The 22,707-nt window shown below is 57.7% G+C and overlaps 7 protein-coding genes across 7 annotated transcripts; 2 read left to right on the top strand and 5 right to left on the bottom strand.

Annotated features, from left to right (window-relative positions):
* Nucleotides 1-12: 12 nt before the first annotated feature.
* Nucleotides 13-978, bottom strand: F5144DRAFT_37791 (uncharacterized protein). The gene has a single exon (XM_066784570.1). The coding sequence runs from the start codon at nucleotides 652-654 to the stop codon at nucleotides 259-261; it is 396 nt and encodes a 131-aa protein (XP_066648505.1). The 5' UTR covers nucleotides 655-978; the 3' UTR covers nucleotides 13-258.
* A 2,765-nt stretch (nucleotides 979-3,743) lies between these two features.
* Nucleotides 3,744-5,405, top strand: F5144DRAFT_37687 (aspartic peptidase domain-containing protein). Its single transcript, XM_066784558.1, has 3 exons — nucleotides 3,744-4,221; nucleotides 4,285-4,770; nucleotides 4,833-5,405. The coding sequence occupies exons 1-3, from the start codon at nucleotides 3,885-3,887 to the stop codon at nucleotides 5,375-5,377; spliced, it is 1,368 nt and encodes a 455-aa protein (XP_066648504.1). The 5' UTR covers nucleotides 3,744-3,884; the 3' UTR covers nucleotides 5,378-5,405.
* Nucleotide 5,406: 1 nt separating this feature from the next.
* F5144DRAFT_37723 (aldehyde dehydrogenase domain-containing protein) lies at nucleotides 5,407-7,575 on the bottom strand. The gene is made up of 2 exons (XM_066784564.1): nucleotides 6,818-7,575; nucleotides 5,407-6,755 (listed from the first exon to the last, which is right to left on the bottom strand). The coding sequence occupies exons 1-2, from the start codon at nucleotides 7,288-7,290 to the stop codon at nucleotides 5,774-5,776; spliced, it is 1,455 nt and encodes a 484-aa protein (XP_066648503.1). The 5' UTR covers nucleotides 7,291-7,575; the 3' UTR covers nucleotides 5,407-5,773.
* A 1,034-nt stretch (nucleotides 7,576-8,609) lies between these two features.
* F5144DRAFT_588742 (uncharacterized protein) lies at nucleotides 8,610-10,001 on the top strand (the record flags this gene model as incomplete). The annotated part of the gene is made up of 3 exons (XM_066789961.1): nucleotides 8,610-8,828; nucleotides 9,113-9,247; nucleotides 9,306-10,001. The coding sequence occupies 3 exons, from the start codon at nucleotides 8,610-8,612 to the stop codon at nucleotides 9,999-10,001; spliced, it is 1,050 nt and encodes a 349-aa protein (XP_066648502.1).
* Nucleotides 10,002-10,900: 899 nt separating this feature from the next.
* Nucleotides 10,901-13,899, bottom strand: F5144DRAFT_37639 (uncharacterized protein). Its single transcript, XM_066784552.1, has 2 exons — nucleotides 12,927-13,899; nucleotides 10,901-12,867 (listed from the first exon to the last, which is right to left on the bottom strand). The coding sequence occupies exons 1-2, from the start codon at nucleotides 13,782-13,784 to the stop codon at nucleotides 11,182-11,184; spliced, it is 2,544 nt and encodes an 847-aa protein (XP_066648501.1). The 5' UTR covers nucleotides 13,785-13,899; the 3' UTR covers nucleotides 10,901-11,181.
* A 3,392-nt stretch (nucleotides 13,900-17,291) lies between these two features.
* F5144DRAFT_597689 (P-loop containing nucleoside triphosphate hydrolase protein) lies at nucleotides 17,292-20,121 on the bottom strand (the record flags this gene model as incomplete). The annotated part of the gene is made up of 7 exons (XM_066790890.1): nucleotides 17,292-17,385; nucleotides 17,441-17,501; nucleotides 17,656-17,815; nucleotides 18,009-19,088; nucleotides 19,145-19,376; nucleotides 19,462-19,912; nucleotides 20,022-20,121. 7 exons carry the CDS (start codon nucleotides 20,119-20,121, stop codon nucleotides 17,292-17,294), a joined length of 2,178 nt encoding a protein of 725 aa, XP_066648500.1.
* A 197-nt stretch (nucleotides 20,122-20,318) lies between these two features.
* F5144DRAFT_555572 (uncharacterized protein) lies at nucleotides 20,319-22,127 on the bottom strand. Its single transcript, XM_066787916.1, has 3 exons — nucleotides 21,768-22,127; nucleotides 20,982-21,396; nucleotides 20,319-20,901 (listed from the first exon to the last, which is right to left on the bottom strand). Exons 1-3 carry the CDS (start codon nucleotides 21,873-21,875, stop codon nucleotides 20,564-20,566), a joined length of 861 nt encoding a protein of 286 aa, XP_066648499.1. The 5' UTR covers nucleotides 21,876-22,127; the 3' UTR covers nucleotides 20,319-20,563.
* Between the last annotated feature and the right edge of the window lie 580 nt (nucleotides 22,128-22,707).

The raw sequence follows: 22,707 nt of genomic DNA, 5'->3' as shown, positions 1-22,707 counted from the left end.
CACAAATGGAATGCCAGACGCTGGCCACATGGAGCTCCGCACCAACCCCAACCCCAACCCCAAACAAAACCAGGAAAAATGAATCGTCTCGGATTTTCTATTGCATCTCGCATTTCCCATCCCAATCCCAATTCCCATTCCCAATCCCTGGCCAATTCCCGTGTAACAATCCCCCAACGCCCGCCCAATGGCCTGTGCCAAGTACTCGTTAAGCCACCGACTAATACGCTTCGAGCATCGCAAAGAGAAACTCACCGCTCACACCACTGACGTCATGGCCACCACCACCGACGTCGCGAGCGCGGCCACAACAGCATGTAGCAGCGATACCCGCGGCGCCGCAGCCGCGTTCGTGCCCCTGTGATACATAAGCCCGTTCGACTCGTTGAGGTTCCGCTTGTTCGCGACCATGCAGGCGCCGAATCCGTTCGACACCACCGAATTCGAGGCGCCTTCGGCAACATCCGGGTCGACTTCGCACCAGAGCCAGCATTTCTGGACCACGTGCACCGGGTACGGCTCGCAGCAGTTCACCATCCACGGGACCGATGCGTTCTGGCCCGGGATGGCCACCCAGCTGAGGTTGTTGGGGATTTCGGGAAAGTCGCCCGGCATGCTGGCCGGCGGGCAGCCATTGCCTGGTTGTGTAGACATGTTGACGTCGCCGATTCGTTTCTTTCGTTGTGTTGTGAGAGAATAAGATGCGGTAAATTTCGGTGTAAGTGAGATGAAATGAGCACAAGGAGAACAGAAACACCCAAATCCGCCGTTGACAGCGATTTATAGCTACCAGCTCATCGGTACCTAAACATGGAATAAACACTTGATCGCTAACTACCTTCCCATTGCCTGGTCCCAACGCCGCAGCACTGCCCGAGCAAACCAACAAATGCCACGGACTAGGTAGGCATATTTGCAGATCATTCGCCCCACCCGCATCACATTACTACTTAGGAGCCTCAGATGACCAGAGATGGAATCCTTCGCACATAGCCTTGTCTGTGCTACCTTCCAAGTCCACCACGACCACAGTGTCGTGTAAAACCAGCCCCGTTACTGACCTGAGGCTGGAGGTGAGCCGTTCTTCAAAAGGAAGCCATAGCAGCCGTTACACATGAGCCTTTCCCAGTTTCCATCTTTCGTGACCACCAACCGTGCCGTTTTCTCCTTGGTGCAGCGGTCGCAGGTGAATGTGGTGGCCTTAGCGAGTCGAAATTGCTGAAGAGCATTGCCACGGATCGGGTACTCCTTCAGCACCTCAAACGGAGGCGGCTTGACGTCTTGGTCGCTGGCCGTTGCAGTTTCAGCGGTAGACATCACGTGTGGGTATGCCGAGGGCTGCCGCTTGAGGTGATTTTGCCCCGTTTGATGATGTGAGGAAAAGGCGGCCGTCAACAATGGCTTGGTTGTTTGGGCTCGAAAGTAGTTGAAGCAGCGTTTTTGTCTTGGACAAACGCACGGTTTGGCTGTTGGTTTGCACTACATCTGTAGCAGCCGGGGGAAGCAATGCAAGCGAGTAGGAAAATGAGCGTAGCTCACATATAAAATGAGGGATGAGTGAAAAGTCCAAAGCATGCAACCGGTGTAAACTCATGGCGGTTAACTGCGTTTTGCTCCTCGTATATGGGAATAAATATATTGCTCCCTTCGGCGTCCGATATGCTCCTACCCGTGTTTGCTTGCGGCCTTTCCCTGCATCGGCTCATCCGTCTTTCCCCGGGTGCGCTCAGTTAGTAACCGTCGGGTAGAAGCAATGGGTACGTTGTCACTCCAAGGACTTCTTGTTCTTGTAGAACTCGAGAACTCAAGTTGCGACAGCCCCTGAGTGTTGCTGGAGTGACCACCAGGGTTAGGGCTTAACGAGGAGTTCTGCACTTGCATGTCGACAAAAGAAAACACAGGTCGAAATGGGGTCAATCGAGTTTGGCAAAGCTCTTCCCCTTTGCTGTCATCAGTCAGTGCTCATCCGATAGACACAACAAGCTTGTCCGCCACCGCTCTCCATGCGAAAGCTGAACCCAACCAAGGAGCCAGGGAAGCAAAATTGGCCGCCTTTAAGCCCGGAAGGTGACCCGTTAAGCCTGCCGCAGAATTGCAGGTCCCTAGCCGGTTTTACAAGAGCTAGCGAGCCCTCGCCTGCGTATTCTCTCGTCAATAGGCTATCGAGCTATGTGCGAAGTTCACAGAACCTGCCGTCGTGGGGCCCGAGTCCATATGAGACAGTTCGTGGAGCATAACTAATGTCCGTCACCATCTCGATGGGGAGAAATCAGCTGGAGTTCTCTTCGCTGCGGAGACGGATGGAGCTTTTCCCTCGCCGAAGTTGATACCCAGGGTCCCGGTCTGCTGGGGATGGAGCCCGGAAAGCACGCCGATCTTCCAGCCATGGGTCCACGTCATAGGCCTCACAAGAGGAACGACTGTCTTCGGATGCCGCCGAGCGTCCTCGTGATGGGGTTAGTTTTGGACATGGGTAGAGTAAAGAACACACTAGTCGGCGGTTTGCGGCATTGTGCCTTTTTCCCCTGTTGTTTTCTACCTAAGTCACGGTATTTTAAGTTGACAAAGGCGCTGCAGTACTTACTTTTACTGTACACAACCAAATACAGAGCAGAACTTCTTCATTCGGGATGAAAACTGACCAAGATTATGTGGCCTACTTATGAAGATGGAGATGCCCGTCTCTGTCCCGGCAAGCCCGGGCCTCCGTGCGGCCTCGGCAGCCCGGGACCCGCATGAGCCCGGCGATCCGGATCCGCAGGCTCCGGAAGTTGGAGGGCGGAGGGCGGTGGGCGGTCATCAAATCGGCGACCAAGAAATCCAAGAAAGAGTTAATCCTGCCAAGTCTGTCAGAGAACGGGATGAGATCATTCCCGCAAACCGATAAGCTTGTCTCCTTGTCTTTGAAGAAAGGGGTGGCTGTTTCAAGTTGAAAGGGTCTCACGACGTGGTTGGTCGAGCATTTTCACCACAAATCAACTGGTTCTCCCAATGAGCGGCCTCCAACGAACCTCTTGCCCAATTCGAACATTCCTGGCGGCTGCAGGAACATGCCCATCCACCACTGAGAAGGCGGAATCAGACCACATCGGGTGGGTGCATTTGCGTGCCCCGTTTGCACGCACCTGCCACAACTTGCCTCATACCACTTTGCCACGGCTTTGCGCACATGCAGGGTCCACGGCAGGAAGTTGCGAAATTGGGATGACCAGGCACAGCCCAACCCGCTCCACTTTGTACGTTTCGAACCGTTGACGATCACCGAGAAAGCCACTTTTGTTTCAACGAACGAGCCAAGAAGCTTCTCCCCACACTCCGGCTGGGCGTCGGAGCCGGCGCGGGTGACCAAGGAATGTTTGGATGCCAAGCGCCGGGGGGTTGACCCCGGTCTTACTTGTAGATTGTGTGGCCCCCAATGTTGTTGGTGTTTCTTCATGTGGGTGCCGTTCAGGGTGCTGTTCAGGGTGTTGCTGCTGTGTTGCGATGGACAAAGTGACAAACTAAACTCCAGACCGAACCGATCGGCATGGGACTTCCATCCCCCTGAAGTCCCTGAGTCGGGGAGATTCCACGAAATGCCATTTCCAGGAAATGCGATATGAAGCGCATGAAGATTGCAGCCGAACCCGCTCTTCGCATCCACTCCTTCTCATTCCCATTCCAACACCGCCTGGGGCCCTGACTACCATTCATTCTTTACAAGACCGCGTGTTTCTTTACACTCGTCGTCTGCGAGCGAGTTGGTCTCGGTTCTCTCATTCAACCATCACACTCATTTTTTCTACTACCGGTAGCCAGGCTCCCAACCGACTTCGTTCCTTCGTTTCTTACCGAGGTCTTCTCCTGGTTCGGTCACCCCTCATAATTAAACGAAAAGAATCATCATGAAATTCGCTGCCTTCGCCTTCGCGGCGTCGCTGGTCGCTGCCGCGCCCCGGGTCGTCCAGGTGCACCCCTCCGACATCCGGCCCCGCCGCCTCGGAGGAAACAAGTTCAAGCTGCCCCAGATTCACAATGACTTGTTCCGGCAGCACGGCAGAGGGCCCAGGGCTCTCGCCAAGGCCTACGAGAAGTACGACATCGAGCTGCCTACCGACCTGATCGAGGTCGTGCAGAAGATCCTCGGTGAGCTCGGCATCAAGCCGTCTCCCAAGAAGGGCACCGGCTTCCGGCCCCATGGCAACGGCGGGGCCCCGTACACCAACGAGACGGATGACCAAGGTGCGTGTTTGATGCCTTCCCACTGTTAGCCAAGCTTCATAACTCGCTCACACACCCCCATAGGCGAGGTCTCTGCCACCCCCCAGCTCTTCGACGTCGAGTATCTGGCCCCCGTCGAGATCGGCACGCCGCCGCAGACGCTGATGCTCAACTTCGACACGGGCTCGTCTGACCTGTGGGTGTTCAGCTCCGAGACCCCCAGCAACCAGCAGGGCGGGCAGAAGCTGTACGAGATCGAGAAGAGCAGCACGGCCACCCGGCTCGACAACCACACGTGGTCGATCCACTACGGCGACGGCAGCCGCTCGTCGGGCAACGTCTACCTCGACACCGTCAGCGTCGGCGGCGTCAACGTCTTCCAGCAGGCCGTCGAGTCGGCCACCTTTGTGTCGTCGTCCTTTGTCAGCGACGCCGCCTCCTCGGGCCTGCTCGGCCTCGGCTTCGACTCCATCAACACCGTCACCCCCAAGAAGCAAAAGACCTTCATCTCCAACGCGCTGGAATCGCTCGAGATGGGCCTGTTCACCGCCAACCTAAAGAAGGCCGAAGGTAACCCTTCCCCCCCTTTTCCCACCCCTCCCACCCCCTCCAAAACTAACCCCCCCTCCCAGCGGGCAACTACAACTTCGGCTTCATCGACGACACCGAATTCACGGGCCCGCTCTCCTTCATCGACGTCAACTCGACCGCGGGCTTCTGGCAATTCCAGTCCACGGGCTTCTCCATCCACGGCGGCAACTCCAGCGCCAACAACACGGCCGCCTCCATGTTCGTGCCCATCGCCCACACCGCCATCGCCGACACCGGCACCACCCTGCTGATGCTCCCCGCCGCCATCACCCAAGCCTACTACCTGCAGGTCACCGGCGCGCGCACCGCCGCCGAGGTCGGCGGGTGGGTGTTCCCGTGTGATGCGACGCTGCCGGACCTGACGCTGCATATCGGGGCGTACAAGGCGGTGATTCCGGGGGAGTTGATGCTGTTCGCGCCGGTGGATACGGATGAGTTGGAGACGGCGACGGTGTGCTATGGGGGTATTCAGAGCGCGAGTGGGATGCCGTTTGCGATTTATGGGGATGTGTTTTTTAAGGCGCAGTTTACGGTGTTTGATGTGGAGGAGGGGCGGCTGGGGTTCGCGCCGAAGCCGGACCTTTGAGGGGGATAATATAGGGGATAGGGGATGCGGGTGGTTAGATAGGGGGTGGTTAGATAGGGGGTGCGAATGAGATCTTTGGGAGGGGGGGATTTTCTGTTCTGGTGTGTGTATATTCTGCTGGGTTTATATCGGGGGCTTTCTCACCGAGTCTGCAGGCGGCGCAGTCGGTACCTAGATAAGGGGGACAGGTAGATGGACATAGCTCCTCCAAGTACACCCTGCATAACATATGCCCCTCGTTGCCTTGTGCATGTCTCCCACCTGGCCGCTCACTTCTGTACCGCTTCACAACAGAAATATTTATATCCAAATCGGTTGGGGAACTCAGCGCTGTTGCAGCAAAACAAATGGTATCATGATATTACACCGACACCCAGCAGCCAGCCAACTAACTACCTACAACTTAAACGTGATCGTCTTGGTCCGCACCCACTCCGACAAGCCCAACCCAGCATTAAACCTCCCATACCCAGACGCCTTGGCACCACCATGGGGCAGGGCGCTCTCGTCATGCACCGACATGCTGTTGATGTGCACGGCGCCCGTCTCGATCTCCCTCGCAAACCGCAGGCCGCGCCGCAAGTCTTCGGTGAACACGGCCGAGGACAGGCCGTACTCGGTGTCGTTGGCAATGCGCAGGGCCTCCTCCTCGGTCTCGATCTCGTACAGCGACACGGTCGGCCCGAAGCTCTCCGTCTTGTAGATGTCCATGTCGGTGGTGGCGCCGCTGACGACGATGGGCCGCATGCGGGTCGGGGTGGACTCCTGGGCGGCCACGTCGCCGTACAGCAGGGAGGCGCCCTTGGCGAGGGCGTCCTCGACGAGCTTCTTGTTCTTGGCGACGCCGACGCTGTTGATGAGCACGGGGGCGTCCTTCTGGCCGCCAAAGATGTGGTCGATGGCGCCGGCCAGCTTGGCCTCGAAGGCGGCGCGGACGGCCTTGTGCACGAGGATGCGCTCGGTCGACATGCAGATCTGGCCCGAGTTGAGGAAGGCGCCCAGGGCGCACTGCACGGCGGCGTTGTCCAGGTCGGCGTCCTCCCACACGATCGCCGGCGCCTTGCCGCCCAGCTCGAGGAGCACGGGCTTGAGGTGCTCGCCGGCCAGCCGCCCGATGATGCGGCCGACTATGGTGCTGCCGGTGAAGTTGATCTTTTTGATCTGCGGGTCGGCGATCAGCATCTGCGTGATGGCCGCCGCGTTGGCGGGCTCGTGGAAGAGCAGGTTCAGCACGCCGTCCGGCAGGCCGGCCTCGTGGAACACGGAGCAGAGTCCCCACATGGTCCGCGGGCACAGCTCAGACCCCTTGAGAATAGCCGCGTTACCAGCGGCGATGGGGAACAGTACTGAGCGGACGCCGAGGATGTAGGGGGCATTCCTGACGGGGGTTAGCCACGCGACGCACTCCTTTTACTCGGTGGTTGAAGCAGCTCGGCTTACCAAGGGGCGATAGCCAGAACGACGCCAAAGGGCTCGTTGATCACCATGGCACCGGTGTCAGCATCGCGCGTGGTAGGCAAGCTGCCGTCCAGAGTGGCCACCCTGCCGGCCACGTCGAGGATGAGCTCCTTGGCCGCATCCACGTTGAAGTCGGCCCACTGGCGTGGGCAGCCCGTCTCGGTCATCATATACCCGCCAAGCTCCTCCTTCCTCCTCTCCATAACCTCGGCGGCCTTCAAGAGGATGTTACGGCGCACCGGCGGCAGCGCCTTCTTCCAAGTCCGGAAGGCATCCGCGGCTGTGTCGATGGCGGCGCGAACATCGGCCTCGTTCGCGCTGGCGGACTCATGGACCACCTCGCCGGTTGCGGGGGCCACAACTTTGAACCTCCGCTCGGGGTGGACTTCCTTGCCGTTGATGAAGAAGGGGACCGGGGCCCCCTCGGCCGGAGGAGCGGTGGCGGGTGCAGACATGGTGGAGAGAGGCGGTGGCGAGGTCCGAGTCGGGAGTTGGAATAAGGATTCCCGGTATCTGTATAAACAGAGGACCGGAGGGCGAAGTGCTATGACGAGGATATGTTGTTGAAGTTTTTAAGGGGAAAAGCGAATTCGAAGCGGCTTATCAACTCGGATCGAAGGTGGGGTAACTCTCTCCCCGCCGCCGCCCGGGGGTTGAAATCTTGGGAGCTGGGATTAGGTCCCGATCGGCAAGTGGGGAGCCGGAGGAGTCCCGAGGTGCAATGCCGGGATTATTATGTCGAGGCGTCCTGTGTATGGAGGCGCAGATCTTTTGGCGCGCGCGCTAGGACCGTGAAACCATTCCCGATTTCCCAGTGTCTCACCCTCTACCCAACCCCAAGCCGACACCCGCATGATAATCATCTTTTTGGTGCCTGCTGACGAACCCGGGTCTGGCTGGTTGAGCGTGGATGCGGGGTTCGATGAGGGTGTGGAGATTTGGAGATGCGGAGGGGAACTCGGCATTCGTTAGGTCCCTGCCGGGTTGGGGGGACTGCTTGGCGGGGCGAGTAAGAAGTGGGTGAAGCTATCGTGGCCGCTCCATCGTTGCGGTTGATGGCCCACTGTGCTGTGTAGATTTGGATGCTGAGAAGACACCTGCAACACTACTGGGGTTCACAAAAGGCTGTGGAAGGGTGATTAAAGACGCTTCTCTGTAGGTCGCTGCGAAGTATTAGTCGATCACGAGCTCAATTCCACTTTTCTTAATTCATCCTCCAATTTTTGACGAGACTCACCTTTGTTGCTCCCTGGTTGCCAGACTTCGGTCTCGCTCCTCATCCTGGTTGCTTGAGTGTACGAAGCCGCAACTGGTGCTGGTCGAGGTGCTTGGAGCGGCCCTTTCACCAATGGTCTGGGAGAAGGTGTTGCTGTGGCCATGTTGATGAGAGATCAATAGATTGGAATGAATGAGGGGAGAGGAGATTGAGCAAAGCTGTGGCTGGGAATACGACGGAATGTACCTTACATACATGTACCAGCTGGCGAGCTTCTATGCCAGCTGAGGAAAGCTGAGGAACGCTGAGGAATGCATGTCCCTATCACAGTTGCCATTTTGTACAGCAAGAAGGCAGGCGCAAGTCTGCCTCCTTCCTCCGTATTACTTGGTAGGTAAGGCACCGACCAGCATTGTAGATTCCCCATCCCACATCCCGCAGATGCTCGGCTCTAAAAAACTGCCAATGAAACCACATTCTATTCCAAAACGTGTCTTGTTTATTTTTTCTTCTTCTTCAACTTTATCTTAAAACTTGAGCCCCCCCCCGAAAACCAACATGTCCAATAGCCTGTTTCATGAGATTATGGAGAGTCGTGGCGGGCGGAGGGTCATTCCCACCGGCAACCCTTCCTCCAACGCCGGCTATCCCACCCCCCGTGACCCTGTTAGGGCAATCGAAAGAGCAACCGCCGACATCACGAGGTTTCAAACGTATCTTATGAACGCCATCGCCATGGCTCGTATGACCGTGTTCGCTGTCGGCCGCGACCGCACCGTGACCATGATAGCAGGAGAATCCAGCCGTGGTCGCCGTCCTTCGCGCCCTGGCGCCAGCCGCTTTGCGTCGCGCGTCGGGGGGGAAAGGAATGACATAAACACAGTCCTCCAACAGCTAATCCCGACATCCCATGTACAGCCGTTTCTCGAAAGCATCGAGTCTGTCATGAACGGCCAATCTCTAGAGGCTTCCGAGGAGTGCGAAGTTGGCACGTTGCCCCCCCGTTCCCCTAACAGATTCCAGTGGTATCCTTCCACTAACAAAAGTCAGAGGGCCGCTAGTATCGAGCACAGTTCCGAGTGCCTCCTGCCGCTCCGGGCCCTGGCAATGACACCAGAGACACCGGTAATGACTGTGCCATTGGTTTTGTTATCGACACAATGTCGGTCTGGGGCAGGAATCGCGGTTCGCGCCCTGTAGGTCCTTTGTTACTTCTCCATGTTGGGAACATTCGCGCAACGCTAATCCTAGTAGACGATGGGTCAACTGAACCTTCAAGTCGTCAATGTCATCAACATGGATGACCAGGTCGTGGTCGACAGGCAGCAATACAATCTCGAACGGCAAAACCATATGCTTACGCACACCCTTTCGACCGTCGCTCACGACATTTCGGGCCCGCCTAGGTATAGACAATTCGACCTGGGGTTCCACATCCACCAAGTGGTCGTGAGACTTCAACCCCTCGCACACCACAAGGGACTAGCTACCTCCAGCCATATCGAACCTGATCTTAATGGTTTGCAAGTTATTGGGGACCCGGACCGCTTACAGCAGCTCTTGGCCATTTTACTCAGAAACGCCATCATAGCCACACCTCAAGGCAAGATCCGGTTCTGGGCCGAGAAGGAAAATCCTGCCGCAGACAGGATCATCCTCACGTTTACCATCAAAGACACCGGAAGAGAAACCAAGGGCCCCGTTGAAACAACAGGGCCGGGCTACATCCAACACGAGCTCGGCCTCTGCACCCATATGGTAGAGGCCATGAATGGAGATATAACAACGGCTTCGAAACAAGGCTCCGGCACCACAACCAAGGTTAACATCCCCCTCAACTTGTCAAGGCCCCTCCAAGTCCAAGGTTTTGGACAAAGCAAATCCTCGACCCAGCAAGCAGAAGATGACCGGATCCGAGGAATGATGGGACGGTTTGGGGGGATGCACTGATACCCATACGCTAGGTTGTGTACGCTCCTGGGTACATCTTTGTGGATTTGACACCGAAAAGCGGTGCTGTGGCGGGAAGGGACTGGCGTGTGTATGTGCCGGAGGAGGAGAGTGTCGCTGGCCATCTTGACTCTGAGTGTATGCGGTTCTCGGGGGAGGACGCTAGAATTATGGGGGAATTGAAGGATGGGGGCCCCAGCCAGAGCCATGGCAAACTCTACGTGTTAGTTTAGCGGATAGGTTACAGCGTGTGCGAGAAATATTACATTGTGTGCATCTTCAACAGTTGCTCTTCCCACGTGGGTATAACCTTGGCTAAGGCTCGGTTTAAGAGAGAAAGATGTGCGGCAGGGAATACAAGTATAAAGGGAAAGCAAATGGCGAAAGGGTGGATAAACCGCATGGCAGTCTCCTTCTGCCTTCTCCTGTCATCAGATCTTATACTCTCCTGGGCCATTATTTAACCCAAGTTTAACTGCCGACACAGGAACTCCTATTACATGACACTGCCTGGTCATAGCTAACTACCCCGACGAAAATGTCAAGGCAAGGAGTCGTTGACTTCCCCTGAGCCGAGACAGGCCCATGACACGAATCACCAGAGCGGCCATGCAACATCGATTCGAATGACACCAACAATGGTATTGATCGCTCAAAAATACTCGCTATGCTAAAAGACGGTAACCACCCGACGAGAAAAGAAAAGCCCAAGCGAGGGAAGAAAACCCCTGAAATCAGCCTGGAAATGCTCAGGAGGGTATCTAATATACAATGATTAAGTACACTTGAGAAACGGAGAGAGAGGCCAGTCGCCAGAACAGAAAAATGAAGCCGAGAAAGGTCATGAACCAAGCATTACATGTGTCGCTATGCGGAATCGAAGAAATAGCCGCCGCGGCCACCGCCGCGCTGCTGGATGCAAGTCAACGTTGCTGAGTAAATGCGTAGATCGGGATGAGAGACAGTCGATGTACTCGTCGGGGTCGGCCGTAACAGATGCCGTCAGAAAAGCGTGGCCGTGTAAGTGCAAGTGCAAGTGCCGTGTGCGTCGTGAGGAGTGCGTGGGACCCGGCCGTGAGGAGCAAACAAACAAACCATCCGCCAGGCGCCAAGGGGGTTCCGTTCGCCCCCCTTACCCACAACCACCCCCTCCAACAACGACAAAACACTCCGTCTCATCTCACACCTTCGCCCGCTTGCCCTTCCCCAGGGTAAGCTGACTCAAGCTCAGCGTCCTAGCCGCCTTCCTCCTCTTCCGATCATCCTCATCCCCACCCTCCTCCTCATCATCATCCTCCTCAGGCCTAAGCTCCTCACCAAACGCGCCATACCCGACCATGGGCGTCCGCCCCTCCCTCGGCGTCTGGAAATCATCCTCCGTGACCTCGCCCTCGTCCAGATCCCGCCCCTTGGCATGCTTCTTCACAGCACCAGCACCAGCACCAGCACCCGCACTAGCAGTAGTGGCAAGCGGCGCCCCAGACACCTCACCATCATCGTCATCATCGTCATCCGTCTCAAACACAGACAGCTGCTCCCGCGGAAACAGCGCCGGCGGCGGCGCAAGCAGCGGCGACGCCATCTTGGGCGTCAGCGGCAGCGACAGCGCCGATCCACCACCACCCCCACTCCCACCACCAACACTACTACCAGCACCACCACCACTCCCAACCATCCCCAGACGCTCCTGCGAGCGCGACTCGGACGGCCCACGCACCATGGCAAACATGGTCGTCGACAGGGTGTTGAGGCGCTCCGAGAGCTTCTTTACCTGAGCCTCGAGGGCGTGGCGCGCGGCGCGCTCCGCGTCCAGGTCGGCGCGGAGCTTGGCTATGGTGGTGGTGTCCTCCCGGGACGGGTCGGGACCGCCTACTAGAGCGGGGAGGCTGGCGGCGCCGCGGACGGTGGTGCTGCCTGAGGTGGGCCGGTTGGGGGGGTGCGGGGTTGTGGTTGCGGTTGCGGTGGCGGCGGCTTTGGCTTTGGGGGCTGGGTAGGGAGGTGGTTGGAGGGAGGATGTGTAGGTTTGGTAGTCGTTGAGGGAGAGCTGGGATTGTGTGTCGGTTTCGAGGGATCGGCGCGAGCTGCCGGGCCGGGCCATGTCCTTGCGATCGACCACCCGCTTAACGCCCGGGACGGTGCTGCATAGCTTGTCGACGGCGCGCTCGAGGTGTAGCGTCCGGGATTCCAGGCCCCCGAGACGCATGTCCATGTCCGCGGCATGTGTGATCTTCATGCCGAGCATCTCCTTCGACAACAGGCCAAAGTTGAACGGCTGGGGAGGGGTCCTGGGAGGTCGCTCGGCTGCGGGACTCTCGGGCGCGCTGATGTCTGCCATGCCGGTGTCGTCGACATCATCATGCGCATTCGATGATAAGGGCGACATGAACCCTGGGTTATACGACTCACGCCAATAACGTATCTCGTCGCTCCGCCGGCGGCCGCCGCGCTGGATGCCGGCAAGGCCCTGCAATCCGGAAAGGCTCCGGGACCGCCGCCGAAGACCGCCACCACTGTCGCTCGTAATTGCACGGCCAATCTCGCTGGGATCATCGGGATCAGCCCTGTCGCCAGCTCGACTAGCGCGACCTTGAGCACTAGCTGGACGTGGTGATAGGCCGGCCCCCCATTCTCGGTTGAAGATATGAGGCCGCAGCAAGGCGTGGCCGCCCAGAGTAGCAGCACGTCGCCGGATTGCAGCGTTCGACCCAGCCGGGTCACCCTGAATAGAGTTACGCACGCTCTCGATGGCCATGATGTCGTCGGGACCAACGGAATGGGACCGAAGTGGTCTGTCGAACTCACTCATCGGCAGAGAGGCTGACCGCTTGGGCGACCTTTGGTTTGGGCGGGTAAGCGCCGTGGGGTCCTGTATTTGGTGTTAGCCAGGGTACGGACATGTCCGTCTATTGGGACATAAACACTCACACTCCGATGCTGTACAGATCCTAGGGGTCTGGATTCGCGTCCAGAGTCCCTAGGAACGTCTTGGCCTCCTCCGTTGGCAGCCTTCTTTTTGCCCCGCCCGAACAACCTTCCCAAAGCGGACCGCAAAGTAGACTTCTTGCGGTGCGGAGAATCCTTGCTCTGCGTAGTCTGTTTGCTGGCATCGCTGATCATGGAATATCGCACAGTACTGAGTGCAGGGTTTGTGGCCCGTCTTGCTGGTGGCGCAGCCGGCGACGGCGAGGCAGCTGGCGGGGAGGACTTGTGCGGCGAGACCCGGTTAGGAGGTGACCGCGAAGCCGGACGCGACGCGGGGCGTGAGTCGGGGTGCCCGGAGGGCGTGTTGGGACCGCTCGGCGGCGCTGGAGGCGGGGTGGACGGCGGATCTGGAATGATAGCCTGTGTCAAGTCCGTGGGACTCCCTCCTGAGCCACCACTGCCTGAAGCCGGTTCAGGAATCGGTGAAAGGCCTTGGGTTTTCTCCTGCTCGCCTCCAAGTCCAGTGCCACTCTCGGGGCTAGATTCGAGCTCGCTGGGCTGCTGATCTTGCTGGTCTCCCAGCTCAGGTGCCTGTGCCCCCTCGGCGGGCTCATCCGGCGATGATCCAGGGCCGTCGGTCGTTGGCAGAGGAACCGCAACCCCAGTCCCCGGCTGGCGGATTGGAAATTCGTCGTCTGTTTTTATTGACGTCTTGGCCGAGCCCGGATTCCGGATCGGGAACTCATCATCATCCGGACTCGTGGGTATCGGAATCGGAGCCGAGATGGTACCCCGGATCGACTTGTGCCGGGTCTTGGCACGGCCGGCGGTGGAGCCGGATTTCCCAAAAATGCTCGGCATGGCGGTTGGCGAAGGCTGTCGGTCCGTGACAACAGCGGCAGGGCTATGGGAAGAGAAGAAAAAGGCGAATGTAAGCGGGCGAAGGTGGTTGATAAGGCTGTCGTCTACTCCTGGCCATCTGCGCACCACTAGCCAACCGTCGAGTCGACGCCTTGTTCCTTGGTGTGTCCTGTGTGGATGGGTTCGGCGGGGAATAATGAACCTATGATAACCTCTTTGACGTTCCACCGTTACAGAGTCCGCATTGCCAGCGATGCGGTTCCTTTCCCGGTGCCCGGAGCGAGTTGGTCCCTGGTCAAAGTGGCGTTGGTGCTAGACCCCTCGTCAAGAAAGGAAACTGGTTGTGAGATGTGGTGGGACGGAGAGAGGTGGCGGCTTATGGAAAGAATGGATCCGGTCAGTTTATGGACGGCAAGTGGACGAAAAAGCTCAGCAGCACGGCACACCCTGGACTGGTGCATCAGGTATCATGCTGGACTCTGGCGAAGGGTTGGTCGACGCGAAGACGCGGGACTCAAACCAGCAGCACCAAGAGGTAAACAGCACACAAGATCGCGGGACCGGCTCCACGAGCGAAGAAAGCAGCACCAATGGTGGATATTAATGTCCAACATGCTGCGCCGGCGAGGTCACCGGGGTCCCAAGCTTGTCGATGCAGGTGCAAGGATGGACACGACTGATGTGACGGTGATGGAGGGGAGGGGGGGCATGAGGGGCGTTTGGGGTCGCAGGGTGGGGAAGGGGTGTGAGGCTTGCCTCTCTCGGGGCTCTAGTTCCTGAATGCGAGTCTATGTGTGTCCGTGCCTGCGTCCAGGGGGCCATCTGGAGAAGAAGAGCCTCACTTCATTCCAGGTTCCCCATGCGAGCTGTTAGGCTGTGTTGTCTTGCGAATGACCCGGGACGTTGTTTGACAAGTGAGGCCTGGCTCGACGATGTGGCCTCGCCGATAGAATACCGGTGGCGTTCTATGTTCTGCGATGTTACGGGCCGGCTGCAAGCATCAGGACCCCTCTTCTTGCCCACCTGCTCAACGCAATATACCTGGAAAAGAACAGCTTGGAGTTGTGTCTCGGGCGCGTGCCTGCAGCTGCACCTTGGCAAAGCTGCATTGGTTCGAAGGGGTTGTCTCGGACGGTGAGCAGCCCGCAGTAGGCCGAATGCCACGCACGCTTAGTACACAGAGCCCGACAAGGAAGTCAGGATGGACGGCAACCGATGACGGGAAAGCCTTGCCGAGAATCGACAAAAAGCCTTGGTTTGGGGCTCGCTTCTTCGGTTGGCAGACACTGACTCGCCTCTGAATTGCAGGACCGACCTCAGAAGAGGCAACCTAAGCGCATTGTTGAATCTCCCCGGGCTCAGCCTGTGCCGCTCTTGTTCATGCCCTCGCAGCTCTGCTTGGTCGCCGGGACGGGCAGACGGGCAGAGGTGGCTGATGAAGACGACTTGGGATCTTCTCAGGAAGAAAGTGCTTGGATCAAGTGGCCAGTGCTGGAAGAGGAAGCCAATTGCGGGCCTAAATTAGCGCATCGCATCGCGTGGCCCCGATTGAGTCGAGACCCCTGATGCTGGTCGACACCATCCCTGTTGGGAATTGCATCCCTTCTGGCTGGGCTGGGAGTGTTTTGACGAGGGTTGGGTACCACGGACGGAACAAGGAGAAATTTGTTTGTCTGTCGTGGACCTGCCTGCACAGTAGGCCCCGGGCCTGTGTGCAACTGTGGGAAAGAAACGGAGTGGTTTCTCGTACGATCTTCAGCGGTCGTACTTGCCCAAGGCCCAAGGCGTGGGATGGTCCCTTCCTCTCCTCGGCGTTGGGGTTCATACGGCAGAGCCTTCCATTCTGGAAGGCCTTCTGTGGGGGCAATATCCAACTGGCACAAAGTGGGCCAACCACTCTGGACCTTGTCAAGCGAGTTTGATCCACGCCGCGGGACCCGAAAAAAGCTGTGAGCGGCCCCGGGCCATCTTATCATCGGGGGTACATTTTATGATCTTCTCTGTGACCAAACTCTTGATATCTGGGAGCCGGGCACATTCCAAAGTCCGCCGCCCGTCACCCGCCACACCCACTAACTAGAACCCCCAACCTCGCGTGCATCCGGTTGCTTCTCGTGATGATGTCGCCGCCTCCAAGATGCAGCTCTCTGCCCCAAACGACACTAGCCGCGCACCTCCGCTGCGACCTCCTTGATACGTTGCCTCCGCCGTCTGCATGCGTGCGCAGGCTCACTACAGGCAGAAGGCCTTGCCAACCAGGTCGGCGAATGCTCAACTAGCCGCGAGACTGCATGCGTTGCTGCGCTGGATTCTGGAGCGCAAAAAATATGACACGGCGCATCCACCAATACCAGCTCGAGGACCACCCTCTGAGCGCGGCTGTTTACACGGCATGCAGGTGCGCTCGCGTCTTTGCACAGATTCGGCAGGAAACAGTCCGCTGGACATGACGCCGGAACCAGCATCGTCGAGAAATTCCCGGTCGATGAGCGGGCGCGCACGGCCATTCCGTTTGTCTGAAGGACTGGGCATGAACCCGAGGCCGATGAGACGCTATGATTGATTGACAAACCCCTGAACACTGCGCCGGCGCCCTGGAGGCCACGAAAGGGCAACATGTCACACAACATTACCGTCGTAGATATGAAACTTCGGGCCAGTGTTAGCGAGATGCCGTGAAAACACGAAGCGAGCCTGCCATGGATAAGCAAGCATTTTGGTGCAACGGGTGCTCGAAGGATTACGTTTGTTGGTTGCGGTTGAGTCGGATCGCGGGCAGCTCTCGGCCAGAAAAGGGGCAAGAGGTTGAGAGAGGAAGCCACCCCGCTCTTGGCAATCTCGTCAGTGCTGTCTCCGCAGACAGGGAAGCTGAAACATCAAGGGCCAGGGTGCCAGGCCCGGCAAAGCCCCATTCGTCAAAACTCCACTTGTTCCCCCAACTTCAACGGTCGATTTGAGAAGAGACGAAAGAGATACGAGACGAGACGACGGACACACAAAAGAAAAAGAAAAAGAAAAAGAAAAAGAAAAAGAAAAAGCCTCTTGGCAACGGTCGGTTTCGCTAGCAGATTACTGTACCCGGCCGGAAATTCTTAGGTCTGTTTCAACAATAGCCACAATCCTTGACCTGCTGCTGTCTGTGCATCCAATTTTTACAGTGGTATTCGGCCTTTTACACGACATCTTTGCGGGGAACGCCACCACTGTATCCCCACGCCAACAACCACCAAAGCGATCCGAGCAATCACAGCAAGAAGCGTATTCTCTGATAACTACGGAGTAACCATCGAGCCATCTCAACCGAAAGTGAGACAGCAACGGAACCAACGGAACCAACGGAACCAACGGAACCCATCTCGCATATGATTTGGAGGAGACCCCTGGCTGCATCCTTTTTGGCCACTTCCATCGGAGCTTCTAGATCACTTCCGTACAGCCGGCCCGGGGCCGATGCATAAATCCAAGAGGCCGAGACTTTTATCCCGATATGCCGGCGCTCCGCTCCGTTTATGCATCCTGAGTGAGCGACGCCAGGTCCGGGTACCGGAGATCGGCATTTTCTTCTAGAAAGTCCATCCAGTCTTTCAGGAACTTACTGCCCCTGTTGCATACGAGTCAGCCATCTCGAAACAACGACAAGGTTTAGGGTAACTTACTTTTTCACCGTCTCAGAGTCTCCAATGACGGTCAACGAGCGCTTGGGCCGTGTCATGGCCACTGTAAGGGTTGCATTAACACTCATCTCTCACCATTGTAGCCGCGGCGTGCACCGATAGAACGGGAGGGGATGCGGCCGAACAGCATTACCCGCAGCAAGCCCAACCATTCATGGACGCCCGCCTGATTGGAAATGTCAAAAGTGCCAACTCACCATTCAGCCTGCGCTTCTCGCCCAAGAAACCAACCTCTCCGTCTGGGTTGCTCCGGACGAGGCTGACAATAACAGCCTCCTTCTCCCGGCCCTGGAAGCCGTCGACACTGCCCAGTTCGATACCGGGGAAGGCCTCCTTGAGCGGCGCAAGGACCGCGAGCTTGGTTCGTCCCAGGTTTTGTCAGCCCCCCCTGCCCATCATGCGCGCTAGTAGTGTAGAAATGCTCCTTCGCCGCATGGCATGAACGTCATCCCGCAAGGCAAGGCAACCCCGCCCTCACGGCTCCAGCGATCATGCGAGGTATACGTAGGGGAGGATAGAATAAGGGGTAGGGATAGTCGCTGTCACGCACCTGCGCATTGTACGGTGTCACCACCGCGATGTCCTCGGGCTTGACCCCGGCGTCTACCAGGCTCTGCACGTGCTGCCTCACCAGCGCCGCCTCCATCTCGTTGCTCTTGCTGTCCCCGTAAAGGCTGCTCTTGGTGAGCTTCTTGCTCCCGCCGCCGGCGTCCTGGTCGTCCTCGTTCTTCTCCGGGAAGTCGCCGCCCTGCGTGTCGATGAAGATGAGCGGCTCGGTCGTGTCGTCGGTGTCGTCCACCTCGTAGGGCAGGTCTTTCAGGAGCCTCGCCTTGACGGCATTTGCGGCAATCAGTTTCCCCTCGTAGAGCTCGTCGGACGGGAACCGCATGATCTTTTCGTGCATGCGGTACTGGGTCGTGAGCATGCGCTTGATGGAGGGGCCGTGGAGTTTTAGGAGGCGGTCGAAGAGGGTCGTCTCGAGGGTAGCCCCCTTTACCGCGCCCTCCTCACCATCAGTAGCGTCCTTCCCCTTCTTGCTGCTGCTCTTCTTCTTCAAATTCAGCGACTTGATCGTCGGCGGCAGCTGCAAGTGATCCCCCGCGCATATGGCCTTGCTCGCGGCCAGCAGCGGCACCCAGCACTGGGCCTCGAGGGCCTGGCTGGCCTCATCAATAACCACAACATCAAACTGCTCGCCGCGCAGCTGGAACCCGCCCGCGCCGTGCAGCGTCGCCAGCACGACCTTGCTCCCCGCGACCAGGCTACTAACGCAGCGGCGCTCGCGCTCGCGGTACTCCTTGCGCAGGTCCTTGAGGTCGGCGTAGATGGCGCGGCGCTCGCGGCCGTTGCGCGTCTTGCGGATGGACGCCTGCTTGGCGTCCATCTCGGCGCGCACGTCCTTGACGATGGCGCCGGCCTCGGACGTGCGCGTGAGCACGTCGAGCGAGTGGTTGAGCACCGAGGGGAGCAGCCGAGCCGGGTGGCCGAGCCGGATCAGCGGGATCTTGTGCGGCGCGAGCCGCTCTACGATGTTGTCGACTGAGATGTTGGACGGGCCGCATACGAGTACGCGGAGGTTGCGTTTGAGGAGTTGGAGGATCAGTTCGATGAGGGTGTGCGTCTTGCCGGTCTGCGTTGGGGTTAGTATCTTTGACGTTGTCAAGTATGATAAGGGCTTGGACTCACCCCCGGCGGCCCATGTATCAACCCGATCTCCCTCGATGCCAGAGCAAACCGGATGGCGTCCTTCTGGCTATCATTCAGAGTCGGATCAACCCACTCAATATTCCCAACCTCCTCATCCCGTGTCAAATCCGCCGCAACAGCCGACGGTGACGACAACCCAAACAGCACCCTGACAAAAGCCGAGTACTCCCTCTCCTCCATCTTGGCCAGCCTCTCCATCGTAGCATTCATCCTATCCCATCATCAGCGCCCGCCATCTCACCCAACAACCCTCCCCCAACCTTCCCCAAAAACGACTCAACCCCCTCAAAACTCACCTCCGAAAAGTAACATCATCCGCCACCTTCACAATCCACACCCTCTTCTCCCCCACCACCGCCGCCAACCCCTCCCCCTCCTCCTTCCCACCACCACCACCACCACTCCCATCCCTCTCCTCCACCGCCACACCCAGCACCCCCCTCCCCACCCTCGTAACCACCCCCTTCACCCCCTCCCCCCCTTTCTCCCTCCCCACCCCCTTCCTACTCTTCCCCACCCCGCCCCCCGCCGGCTGCTCCGCCACGAGCACGATATCGCCGGCGCGGATGCCATGTTCCGGTAGGTCACCCCCGCTGGAAGATGAGGTAGATGAGGTAGAAGAAGAAGTGGTGGTAGCGGGGTCGGGCCCCAGTTCCAGGACCGTCTTGCCGCCGAGGCCGGTGCGTTGGGCGGAGATGGTCAGGTTGGTTAGGGCGACGCCGGCGCGTTGGAGGGCGAGGGGGGAGTCTGGAGGGTGGGTTAGTGGGTGTTTTTTTGTTTGGTTTTCTGGGGGATGGTTGTGTCTTTTTTTAGGGGTTGGGGTTGGGGAGGGGATGGGGGGATGGGGGGGACACACGGAGGGATACCAGGGCGGAGGACTCGGCGATTTCGGCTGCGAGTTCGGAGGCGAGCAGGGAGAGTTGTGTTTGGGCAAATTCTTGGACGTTGACGGCCATGTTGTGAGGTTGTATTATTATTATTACTTTTTCGGGTTGTATTGGATTTTGGGGGTTGATGTTGTTGTCGTGCTGGTGGTGGGGTGAATGAAAATGGGTTTAAAGGTGAGTTTGGTGTTGAGTGGAACACAGGCCCAGTTGGAGTTGGGGTGAGGTGCGTTTAAGCGTATGGACACAAAAAAGCACAGATTATGACATCTGAACATTTAAACTACCTATGACGAAATATATATTTCCTAATCGGTTGATCTTCGGGCATCTATATTCATACGAAAAGCCGCCATGCATCACTGGTATAATAACACCTAATCGACAACTCGCTCCATGCTCACCATGCATTCCCCAGTCACCCTGAACACCTTCCACCTCCAACACCTAAAACCAAAATCCCCCGACACCATCTTAAATCCGCAATAGCTATAACCGTATAAGCCCAACTACGTCACGTCTGACCACTCTGCACCGTGAGAATGACAATCAGGGAGGCCAGCGTCACAGTAAACGCTATCAAGGCCACCAGCATGATAGTCCCCCTGCTGGCCGGGAATTTGCCCTTGATCACCCAGTTTTGGCCCTGCAGGTATCTGTTATACCCGAGCAGCAAGATCAGGATGCTGACTGCCAAGAAGGCTGTCCCGAGCGGCTTTCCCATGTGTCGGAGGCGGTCGGCCTGTTTGCTATCATGGGCCAGCGACGTGTTGAGGCGAAACAACTGCGTTACGGCGATGCCGATTGAGGCAAACGCTAGAGATGTGCGTAGCCAGGCGAGGAACGTTCGTTCTAAACCACAACCAACAACCCGTCAGCTCGTTTCCATTTCGTTTCGTTTGGTGACACAATCGTGGAGAAAAAGAACCTACCCAGTGCCAAATGGTCCCGCGCAACACTGCCCTTATTCTCGAGCTCGACGCTCTTGAAGTACCGCAGCGTGCGCTTCCACCCGGGTTCGTCCCGCTCTGCCCTAGGCCGTTCCCGCGGCGCGCCATCACCGCCGCCCCGTCCAGGCGTCTGCGGCCCTTGGTACTGCGCCGACGATTTCCTGCTCAGCGCCGATCTCCTGCGCGCGGGGCTTGTCTCGACTGTGCTCTGGTAGTTGAGGGTCCGCTGCCGCTCCGGCTGGGAGGTCACGACGCCGTGTCCATTGCCGTTGCGTTCTAGTGGTGAGCCCGAGCCGCAGGGGTCGCTGGCTCTGCGCGAGCGCTCGAGGAGGGGCTGGAGCCTAGGACTGACGTTGGCGGAATCGGGGTCGAGGGACTCGGCTCGTTCGCGGGCGCCCTGGAGGGGGTGGGTTATGAATGTTAGCTTCTTGTCATGTCCTAGGGTGAGCACGTGCTGCGTGGGGGTGGAAATTGGTTGGCGCGCATCATCAGCGAAAGATGCAGATGTGGTGTGTACGAACTGTGAGACTGAAGATGTTATTCGCCGAGGGACCGAAGATCGCAGCGGCTATGCGAGACATGCTGGCCACACTCGGGCCTGGTGTTTGTTGTATTGTGTGCAACGATGCCGGTGCGCGGGATGAATGCGGTCGGCACGCGCCAAAGCGAGAGGAAGTGTGGGGAAAGATGGATGGAATCCCTGACGAGAGTCCCAAGACTCTGGGTTTTCTGGGCGCAGGTGGTCCAACTCAACAAACAAAAACTAACCTCGAGAATATCCCGAATGCGGTCTTTGGAGGACTTGCGCCTGGTCAATTGCAAGGTCGTAGACCGAGAGAGAGGTGCGGGCGAGGCCGCATTTGTCGCCACAGACATGGTCTGATGATCGATTTTGAGTTGGTGCTGCCAATGCCACCGAGGCTTCACAACGAACTACACCCGATAAGAAACGAAGGGCGGTACGGTGCGATGACGATGGTATCAGTGGCGTCAGTGCGCCGAGAGATTGCGAGCCTTGTAACAATAAACGAGAGAATGCATCACGGGGTTGTTAGTCTCGATATTGGATCTTGGCTTTGAACTTGCTCTCGAGAAACAGGGAGATAAAGACGGCCTCGGGGCTGCACGTCATAGCTTCTGCTTTCCCTTCCCACCACCACTCAATGGACCCGAATATCGGTGGCCTCGACATCAGCTGATTGGTCAATTGAGAGTGACACCGCCTTCAGCTAACGCTAACTCGGCTGTGGAGCACGAAGTATGGTGTGCAACAATGCCATGTGTTTGGTTTCTCATCGTGAGGTAAGGTAAGGTACCTACTTGGGCGGTGGGGTATAAAATGTGAAACATTCCGATTTGCCCGTCCCCATTACACAGTACTTCCTCAAACTGAGTAGGTCAACGTTTCGGTGCTTAATTTGCCACTGTTCACAAATTCCAAGTTGGAAGAGAAGGCATCATCGTGTGCTTCCGCTTTTGGGGGCCGACCCCTCCAGTTGAGGCTTCGAAGCGGGGCAATGAATGTCATTTCACTCAGAACCCCGCTGTCATTGACTTATTCCCCCCTCGAATTGCCCAACACCTGGATTACCAAGCTGCGGAACCTGCGAGCTACCTAGAAGGTAACACCGTAACAGCTGCTCTCCTAGATTTTGGGCCGTCTCGGGGTTAGTTGCTAGACGCCGCGGACTTGATCGCAGTTTTTAAG

Source organism: Chaetomium tenue (assembly GCF_020726465.1).
Source record: "Chaetomium tenue strain MPI-SDFR-AT-0079 chromosome Unknown F5144scaffold_1, whole genome shotgun sequence".
Classification (NCBI taxonomy): Eukaryota; Fungi; Ascomycota; class Sordariomycetes; order Sordariales; family Chaetomiaceae; genus Chaetomium; species Chaetomium tenue.
Note: the sequence above shows the minus strand (reverse complement) of the source record. Positions and strands in the feature narration are given on the sequence as shown.

What these genes read in the sequence shown, in the direction of transcription:
- F5144DRAFT_37791 (XM_066784570.1), bottom strand. Translation starts at nt 654, where the DNA reads ATGTCTACACAACCAGGCAATGGCTGCCCGCCGGCCAGCATGCCGGGC.
- F5144DRAFT_37687 (XM_066784558.1), top strand. Translation starts at nt 3,885, where the DNA reads ATGAAATTCGCTGCCTTCGCCTTCGCGGCGTCGCTGGTCGCTGCCGCG. An exon ending in CAACGAGACGGATGACCAAG is followed by an intron (nt 4,222 to 4,284) that starts GTGCGTGTTTGA and finishes ACACCCCCATAG; the next exon opens with GCGAGGTCTCTGCCACCCCC. An exon ending in CAACCTAAAGAAGGCCGAAG is followed by an intron (nt 4,771 to 4,832) that starts GTAACCCTTCCC and finishes CCCCCCTCCCAG; the next exon opens with CGGGCAACTACAACTTCGGC.
- F5144DRAFT_37723 (XM_066784564.1), bottom strand. Translation starts at nt 7,290, where the DNA reads ATGTCTGCACCCGCCACCGCTCCTCCGGCCGAGGGGGCCCCGGTCCCC. An exon ending in GTTCTGGCTATCGCCCCTTG is followed by an intron (nt 6,756 to 6,817) that starts GTAAGCCGAGCT and finishes AACCCCCGTCAG; the next exon opens with GAATGCCCCCTACATCCTCG.
- F5144DRAFT_37639 (XM_066784552.1), bottom strand. Translation starts at nt 13,784, where the DNA reads ATGCCGAGCATTTTTGGGAAATCCGGCTCCACCGCCGGCCGTGCCAAG. An exon ending in GATCTGTACAGCATCGGAGT is followed by an intron (nt 12,868 to 12,926) that starts GTGAGTGTTTAT and finishes CACCAAATACAG; the next exon opens with GACCCCACGGCGCTTACCCG.
- F5144DRAFT_555572 (XM_066787916.1), bottom strand. Translation starts at nt 21,875, where the DNA reads ATGTCTGTGGCGACAAATGCGGCCTCGCCCGCACCTCTCTCTCGGTCT. An exon ending in GCATTCGGGATATTCTCGAG is followed by an intron (nt 21,397 to 21,767) that starts GTTAGTTTTTGT and finishes CACCCCCTCCAG; the next exon opens with GGCGCCCGCGAACGAGCCGA. An exon ending in GCGGGACCATTTGGCACTGG is followed by an intron (nt 20,902 to 20,981) that starts GTAGGTTCTTTT and finishes GTTGTGGTTTAG; the next exon opens with AACGAACGTTCCTCGCCTGG.